At 39.0% G+C, this 9,357-nt stretch overlaps 1 protein-coding gene across 3 annotated transcripts; it reads left to right on the forward strand.

Moving 5' to 3' along the window:
• The first annotated feature begins 3,107 nt into the window (after positions 1–3,107).
• On the forward strand, positions 3,108–8,401 carry LOC144020844 (protein CutA homolog). Of its 3 annotated transcripts, XM_077524699.1 has the most exons (8): positions 3,108–3,353; positions 4,294–4,369; positions 4,539–4,687; positions 4,846–4,905; positions 5,899–5,944; positions 6,030–6,079; positions 6,176–6,281; positions 8,262–8,401. In XM_077524699.1, exons 2-7 carry the CDS (start codon positions 4,307–4,309, stop codon positions 6,273–6,275), a joined length of 468 nt encoding a protein of 155 aa, XP_077380825.1. In that variant the 5' UTR covers positions 3,108–3,353; positions 4,294–4,306; the 3' UTR covers positions 6,276–6,281; positions 8,262–8,401. The 3 variants fall into 3 exon arrangements, with proteins under 3 accessions (XP_077380825.1, XP_077380824.1, XP_077380826.1); XM_077524698.1 differs by lacking the exon at positions 8,262–8,401 and having other exon boundaries at positions 6,176–6,384; XM_077524700.1 differs by lacking the exon at positions 8,262–8,401 and having other exon boundaries at positions 4,569–4,687; positions 6,176–6,384.
• Positions 8,402–9,357: the final 956 nt, after the last annotated feature.

The following is a 9,357-nucleotide window of genomic DNA, read 5'->3' on the forward strand; positions in this document are numbered from 1 at the left end:
GATGGATGGATGGCTGGATGGATGGATGGATGGTTGGATGGATGGTTGGATGGATGGATGGATGGATGGATGGATGGCTGGATGGATGGATGGATGGATGGATGGATGGATGGATGGTTGGATGGATGGATGGCTGGATGGATGGATGGATGGCTGGATGGATGGATGGATGGATGGATGGATGGATGGATGGATGGTTGGATGGATGGTTGGATGGATGGATGGATGGATGAGTGGATGGATGGATGGATGGCTGGATCTGCCCGCTGATGGAATCTGATTGCGGTCCTGGGAACGACTGCAAATATCCGGAATGCTAACGGAGGAACTTCTACTTATGTGTGCGTGTTAGCAATTAGCAATATTTTAATAACTTCACTTCATAAAAACGTCGTCGTCAGAATGAAAGACACGTTTATCTTCAAACGAGACGAAGTGCAATTTCAGAGAAATTGCGTGGGAATGCTGAAAGTTGAGCGCTAAGATTTGGATGCATGCGGAATGCTTATGAAGTAAATGGAGAGATAAATTATGAAATTATGAGCTCCCGATGACTGGGCAATGCAATTGACCAACTTTGCCACCGAGCAGTATCAGACACCTGGTAATGATGATAAGTTTATATGGAAGAGGACGTCTACAGGGGGCCCCAACAAAGATCCCTGAGGTGCTCCGCCCCCCCTCTGCAGCAGCGATAACAGCGAACCCTTTGACCATGAGCACCAAAACCGAATTGTTGCTCGACTGTTTCAGGTCTGGAATGGACTCGGGGATCCTCCTGAAATTCCCGATTTGTTTGTTCACTATCGTGACTGATTCACAAAAAAAAAAAAAAAAGTTGAACATCAAGACTCGCCGCTTTTTGAATATCGCTCCAATTGAAGTGTCACTGGCAGGTGTTTGCTTCATGGACGAGTAAATCATCACATCACAATTTTCTTTCTTTCTTTCTTTTTTTTTTGTTTCCCCATGAATGAGACCAAAGAATGAATTTGGCTGCGAATGAGATACAAAAAAAAAAAAAAAGCAACAAGTTCCCCGGCGGCCTTCCAACACTTCAGGATGAAACGCTGCGGAGCTCCACATTCAAAAACAGAGGAAAGGTGGCGGCTGCAGTTCGGCGTCAATGTCCAATGCCACGCGGCGTGCACTTAACTCATTCACTGCCAATGACGACTATAGACGTCAAAAATCCAAGCAAACAGTCAGTGTTAATTTCGAAATAAAAAAAATAAAAAAAATATACAATTTAAATTTTAATAACAAAAAAAAAGAAATTTTAATTTAGTTTTAGTTATAGTCTTCTGACTAAATTTCATTAAAGCCTTAGTCACAACTCAGTCACCTGATTGTATTTTCGTTTTAATCCAATTTTAGTCAACAAAAATAAAGAGCAATTTTAGTCGACTAAAATGGACTTTTAGAGGCCGAGACCCGGTATGTGGTCTCAGTAAGACCAAGACCGATCACAAGAACGTCAACGCCCGTGTTGTACGGTCACAGGAATCCGTTCTACGCACGATAGTGGCACTTAGCGATGAAATTGTTGTCATCGTTGTGATCAATAACAACAATGATTAATAACTATGAATGAAAATAATGAATAACTAAAACTTACATTCAAATTTCTTGTCAAAATTTGCACTGGCTGTTTGCTTGGATTTTTGACGTCTATAGTCGTCATTGGCAGTGAATGAGTTAAAAGGGCCGGCGGCCTGATTAGAATGCAGAGGAGGACGGCGCTGCTGCAAATTGAAAACATATCGATTCTCCTCATGCTTGGAGGAGGAAGAGCTGATGGACAGGCAGAGAGAAAGAGAGAGAGAAGGAGGAGAAGAGTATCAAATCTGCTCATAAAACACAGTCAAGTGTTTGCTCCCGCGCGCGCCAATGGGCGGAGGGCCTGCTGGTCACCATGGCAACGCGGCCAGGGCGCTGCCGTATATATACGTGCGCGTGTGTCACGTCCAGCTGTGGCGGCGAGAGGCCGCGGGATGCCGTTACAGATGTGCTGACTGCACAGTTTCCATGGTAACAACAAGTATCCCCCCCCCCCCCCCCCCCCCAGCCCCCGTGCCACCTTTCTCCTCCTCTCGTCGCCGCCATCATTGCAACAAATAAAAATAAAAACAGCCGCTTATGTGTCTTTTCGCGTCTGTATGTGCATCCGCGCACAAAAGTAAATCTCTTCTTCTTTTTTTTTTTGGTACGCGTGACTGTGACACACTCGATTCAAGATGGAGGCGATGAGAGGAGGAGTGTTGAGGGAGGTAAAAGGGAATGTTATCAAACAGAGTGGCTGCACACGTGCCATAAATCAGTGCGTGTTGTGTTTGTGTGTGTGCGTGTGCCAAAGAAGCTGATGGGCGTCAAGCTCGAACCGATTCCCATGCACAGACAAGTGCCGAAATGCCGCCACCCAGTGGTCATTACCGTCATTGCATGTTCAGTCATGGTCGTCACGGTTCAGTTCAAATAAAAAATAAAATTAAAAAAAAAACAGTACAGTACAATTAATCAAGTTATGTTTTGTTAGATTTTGCATTTTGGATTTTGTTTCCCGAGATAGATTTCTTTGAAGACTTACTATTATTATTATTATTTTTTTTGTAATGTCTGACCAGTGAAGTCATTATTAATCATTTCTCGATGATGCAATGCGTCTCGAACACTTTTTAAAATTAAATAAATAAATAAATAAATAAATAAATATGCAGTGACAGGAAAAAAAATCTAGAATTAATAGAATTATTCAACATTACTTATTGGTGTATTTGACGTATTTTAGTTTTTTTTTTGTTTAGTTTTTTTTAATCAATGTACAAGATTTTTCAAGAAGTTTCGTAATAAATCAATTTAATAATGATATCGATACTTTTTTTTGTGCTTTATTGAACAACGTGGACTATATTAACAATAGAAATACAAATCAGATTAAAGTAGTGCAAGTTCAAACAACAATATCAATTATACAACAAAAATGTAACTTAATAAGACCATACTATTATAGAGGTAAAGGGCACACAAAGAAAAAAAAACTTGATCTCGATACTAAAGTAAATGTTTTTGTTTTCAATGTCTGTTTAAATAAAGTTTTACATCTGCAACGTTTGTCATACCTAAAATGACGTAGATGTGGACCGTCGCGAATTAGTGTAATAAAATAGTTTGAAGATGATGTTCTCGTATTAATTACAGAAGTATCTTCATATAAACATTATAGCGACGTCGCGGTTACAGTATTTTTAAATATCTCACAGTGGCTGTTTCTATCTGATCGACGACAGTTGCCACACTTTACGGCAGTATTGCTGACGCTAGCTGGCGGTACTGGTAGTTGTCAATAATAATAGGTAAGTGGACACGCACGTAACATAGACACAACCAAATATCGAGTTTTTATCTGCGATTATGGCATTCATACATTCTTAATTTACGCTCCATCAAAGCCCTTTAGTAGCCGTAGAGGGTAATATTCGCTAACTGCTCATTTGAGACAAAGCCAAGCAAGTGTCGCAAATGTCGAAGCAATAATTCGCAACACAACATAACATTTTGAGCATTATTCAAATGTCTTTGTTTCCTTTATAAATACAAAAATATGAAAACAAACGTGCAAGCTCAATGTAGCCGCGAGAAGCTACCATAACATTACATTACTGGTTGTGGTGTTTGCTATTTGGGGGAAAAACACCTCGCGTTTCGCATCCGCAGATTCGCCACATTCGAGATCTTCGCGACTGCCCTGATGAGATTTGGGTAACAAAAATCATCACCCGCTTCGCATCCGCGGATTTACATCAACAAAAAGTCATTTTTAAACGACCTTACAGGAATGGAATGTTTTCAAGTCAAGCAATACTGGTCTAATGCGGACTTAAGTGCAAGTAATTGCATTTCTGTCCCCAGTTAATATATATTTTTTCATGACCAAATAAAGCGTTAGGCGTGTCTGTTTACAAATATTAACCACATATAATGTTTTCAACTTTCGTACCAAACAATACATTTCCGTGGTGAAAATTCGACTAATCACAAAACCACATGTTGGAATAGCCAAATGTATTTTTTATTTTTTATTTTTTTTTTTTTTGGGGGGGGCTGGGCGGCAAATTCAGTGTTTTTAACCCTTTATTGACTAAAAGCTGTTCCTTTTTTTAGTCTGAAATTGCGTTTTTGTAAAAAAAACAAAAAACAAAAATAAAGAACATAGCTTTTTTTTTTTGTGGTTGAAATTGCATTTTTGTTTCAAGTTGTTGTGATAAAAATGTGCTCGTGTCCTTTCCCTACCAGGCGTGCTTGGGGCATGCGTTTTGGACTTCCTCACGTTGAGGCGCTGCAAGGTGGATCTTACCGAGCTTGGCTTCTGGTTAGTATGTATAAGCTTTATGATGACGTTACATGACCTCTAAAACGGGATTTTGGTAACTATATTTGGAGAAATCTTGTATTTTGTCTTCGGCTGCGCGCTTTTTGCTCCTTTCCTCGACGAATGGTCTGATGAACGTGACGCTTATTCCCTCCCCTCCCTGGTCAAGACGGCGCTGCTGTGCGCGTTTATGTTCCAGCTGCTGAGAAGCGCGGGACGGCGGGCGTTCTCCATGGCTTCCGAGACGTACGCGTCGGGCGCCCACTCGGCCGCCTTCGTCACCTGCCCCAACGACACGGTGGCCAAAGACTTGGCCAGGTTTGCGCTTGCTCGTTATGATCATCTTATCGTGTCTTTGAGGCGTTTGGATTTGCGATTGGCGTGTGATTTTTTTTTTTTTGATCCACGATAAAAACAGTGAACTTTGCTTATTAGTATATAATGTGAATTTGTATCGTTTTGTGTTTGTCTCACAGAGGCATCGTGCAGCAGAAGCTGGCCGCCTGCGTCAACATTGTGCCCGCCGTCACGTCCGTGTAGGTGTCTCGTGTACACGCACACACCGTGTTCATTTTATCCGCCATTTTTTAATTTAGTCTCAATCGTGGTCTAGTTACAATCAAACTTGTTTGTTTTTTATTTTTTATTTTTTATCATAGTTAGTCAACCTCATCTTGTTTTTATGTAGTTGACTATAAATCGAGCATTTTAGTCTTTATTTCAGTCCAAGTACATATCTTTTTATTCGTCTAATTTTAGTCAACAAAAACAGTCAACGTTTTAGTCTAGTTTTAGTAAACAGATTATGGTTATAACATTTAGGATGTAAAACTATTTCACATACAATTTTCTCTCATCTTTTTGATGAAAAGCAACTTGACACACAATTAAATTATATCAACAAAGTGGCTACTATGGCTCCATGCTACAAGCTAGTCGTAAGTTAGGATGAACATTATTGTTGATGCACTCGCGATAGCTGCAGATTTGAAAGGGGGCGTGTCACTGTGTGTCACATGACAGTGTCACAGTGGCAGATTAGCAGAGACAAGACTTGGTATCAACATGGTATCGTTTTCATCTAGTTTTTTTTCATGAATTAAGATGTCCGATAGATTTTAGGCGAGTTATTTTAGACTAGGTCTAGTCCCAGTTATTGTTTATTAATGAGGGTTTTAGTCTAGTCTAGTTTTAGTCTGGTGAAAAAAAGCGTGTTGACGAAATTATTTTTGTTCAGTTTTGGTTGGCGAAATTAACAAGTACGCACGCATGCACACACACAAAACGCTACTAACTTCCTGACGCGTCATTTCTGGAACATTGTTTACTCGCCCTTTCATTAATGTCCGACTTTTTTCAAAAGATGTGTAGTTGATCATTTGATTTGAGTGATTCTCAAAGTGTGGTACATGGGCTCCCTCTGGTGGTAAATGAAAAAAAAATATGTACAGCTAAGTATTTTTTTTTTAGGTGATATTTGGTGTCAAAAGTTTGACAATCACTGGCAATTTTGACGTTCTAAATGTCAGGTATGAGTGGCAGGGGGCCATCCAAGAGGACAGCGAGGTTCTGCTGGTGAGTCTGACTTTCAAATGTGCAAAAAAAAAAAAAAAAAAATGCACTTGAGACATTTTGACGTGCAATTTTTCACCTGGTTTAGATGATCAAGACCAGAAGCTCCAAGGTCGCCGCGCTCGCCGATTACGTCCGGTAAAGAGCTTCAATCATTTGCGTCTCGGTGTCAATCGGACCCTCGTGTTGATTGAGACGTCGTGTTGTTTGATGCCACTTTTTTTTTTTTTTTAGTCAGAATCACCCGTACGAGGTGGCCGAAGTCATCAGCCTGCCCATCGAGCAGGGAAACCCGCCGTACCTCAAGTGGATCGCCGACACTGTGCCCGAATGACGACGGGTGATTATTGTACTAAATAATGTTACAACAAAAAAAAAATCACGGAAACACTGAACCGTGATTTTATTTTGTACCAATAAATATTGTCACCCTCATAAAATAATTTCCTATGTCACGTTTTCAAGTTTTGGCCTTAAACTTGTCAGGATGCTAAAATTAGCGACATCCTGAATTCAACAGATCACTTCAACACCTGGAATGAAATTATTCATATCATCAGTATTTGGTTCCGTTTTTCAAAAAAAAAAAAAATAATTCATTGGCCGTTAAAAAAAAAAAAAAAAAAAAGGTGGCTAGATGCTATTTATACATTTAAAAAATAAATAAAAATAAACCTGAATGATAAAACTGTTATCTATCTAAACTATTATCAAACTTCCTGTTCATGTTGACCTGTTTTCAAATCTGAACATTTTTTTAATTCCAATAAATGAATAAATAAATGCCACTAAACAATAAATAGTATACACTACATTGATGACAAAAGGGAGACACATTTTGGTCAGCAGATGCCATAAATTATTACTTATTTAATTAATTTATTTATTGTTTGGTTTTCTAGATTCACAATGGGAAAAAAATACTGAATACTTATTTATTTTATATACATATACAATGTTATGTTTTAAAAATTCAAAATATTTCTATTTTGGATGAGGAAACATGCATCGGCATTTTCCAGTTTATAAATTTGCCACTTTTTTTTTTTTTTTAAACTCTCTTACTGCCACACGTTATCAAAAAAAACAAAAAAAAAACAAATGAAAAATACAACTTTGATATGACAAAAGGCTTTGATCGTTCACGTAAATATATACATTGCTTCCATCTGCTGGTCATAGTTAGTGTTTTTGATTCCACAACCCATTGACCAGGCAGCTCTGCACTTAGACGTTGCACTGAGAAAAAAAAAAAATTAAAAATAACTTAGTTGATGTCATTTCATGTTTATGGCGGCATATGTTGTGATTTTACTAATCGTTATTAAACGTTTTTGGCGGTCAAAGTGTTAAATAATAATTTCTACGTGGCCCTAATAAATATACACCTTTCCGGGGTGTATATATCGTCTGATTCCACATTACTTACAGTATTTGCACAATTTAATGTTTAATATCAACTTTTCCATTCATTTTCAATGGGACAGACATTGAACTTTTTTTAAGTATCACTTTCCACGCCCACTTCCATTAATATAACTTATCATCATTACCAGGTGTCTGATACTGTTCGGTGGCAGAATTGGTAAAGTGCATTGTCCAGTAAGCAGGAGGTCATAATTTCATAATTTATCTCTCAATTTGCTTCATAAGCATCCCACATGCATTCAAAATCTTAGCAATCAGCTATTAGCATTCAGCTATTAGCATTCCCACGCAATTTCTCCAGAAATTGCACTTAGTGTAGTTTATTCTATAATTGCATATTTTTCCCCCTAGAAAATATACAGCTTTTCTTAAAAAAACAAAAACAAAAAAAATTGATCTAAAAAAAAAAAAATGTTACTTTTCTCAGTGTATGTTCCAATGAAGTTATGCTAATTTCCGTTGCCATCCACTCATATGTGCACTATATGCTAATGACGCTAATGAATCATTTAGCACTGCCGGCAGATGGCCGACATGAATTGAGACGAGCGAGAGGCAGCTCGGCGACCATTCGTCTCAACTTTTCGATTGTGATGACGAACACTTTGCACTAAAATAACTTGCAGACGTTCACATTTTTTTTTTTTTTTTTTTTTAATCACAACACGTATCATTTATTTATTTATTTTCACACATTTGGCTGAGCAAAGGATTGACGCAGCTTCACGTCCGTTTTTTTTTTTTTTTTTTTTTTTTTTTGCCGGCATTCCAAGAATTCCCGCCGGAAATTTCTCGAGGAAGGCGGACATCTTGTTTTGTGACCTTATCATCGGGGGGGGGGGGGGGGGGGGGGGAAGTTTGTGCGTCAATGAAAAGCGGACTCGTTTTGTAGGTTGCGAATGTTGACGTGCGTGCGTCACCTGCGGTCAGATGAGCGCGCACGGCTTCTTCTTGACTTTGGCGGGCTGAGGGCAAAGAACGGCTCGGATGGCTTCGTCGAAGACGGTCTTCAGACCTCGCTGGGTCAGCGCCGAGCACTCCAGGTACTTGATGGCGTCTGCAATGCGCAACAACAAAAAAAAAAAAAAAATTTGGAGGCTGCTCGAGATTAGGGTTTGCAGCCACAGGTAGGGTTTCAAATCGGACTTAACGTGTATTGGGACTTTCAAGTTGGGGTTTCTGTCCGGGTTGGGGTTTCGAATTAGGGCCCCAAACATGGTTAGGGTTTCAAATTAGGGTTCCAAACAAATGTTAGGGTTTCAAGTCTGGGTTGGGGTTTCAAGCAACAGTGAGACTTCCAAGTTGGGGTATCAAGCTATTGATGGAAAACTCGAGGTTGGGGTTTCAAGTCTGTGTTGGAGTTTCAAATGAGGGTTTCAAGAAAAAGGTAGAGATTCTATTTAGGGTCTCAAGTCATTGATACGATTTCAAATTGGGATTTCAAGTCAGTGTGTAGGTTAAAAATTAGGGTTCGAAGCAAAGGTTAGACTTTCAAGTGAGATTCTCAATCTGTTAAGAGTTTTAAGTCGCGGTTGGGTTCTCAAATTGGGATTTTAAGCAAAGATTAGGGTTGCAAATAAGGGCTTCAAATTGTTTCAAGGTTATGTTAGGGTTTTAAAATTATGGTTTCAAGTTAGTATCCAAGCCAGAGTTAGGGCTCCAAATGACAGTTTCAAAGGTAGGGTTTCAAATAAGTGCTTCAAATTAAAATGACAGTTTCAAGTTGGAGACAAATTTTCAAATAATAGATTCAAGTGAGAGGTAGGGTTTCAAAATTATGGTTTCAAGTTAGTATCCAAGCCAGAGTTAGGGCTCCAAATGACAGTTTCAAAGGTAGGGTTTCAAATAAGTGCTTCAAATTAAAATGACAGTTTCAAGTTGGAGACAAATTTTCAAATAATAGATTCAAGTGAGAGGTAGGGTTTCAAAATTCTGGTTTCAAGTTAGTATCCAAGCCAGAGTTAGGGCTCCAAATGGCAGTTTCAAGT

Source organism: Festucalex cinctus, chromosome 6, assembly GCF_051991245.1.
Source record: "Festucalex cinctus isolate MCC-2025b chromosome 6, RoL_Fcin_1.0, whole genome shotgun sequence".
Classification (NCBI taxonomy): Eukaryota; Metazoa; Chordata; class Actinopteri; order Syngnathiformes; family Syngnathidae; genus Festucalex; species Festucalex cinctus.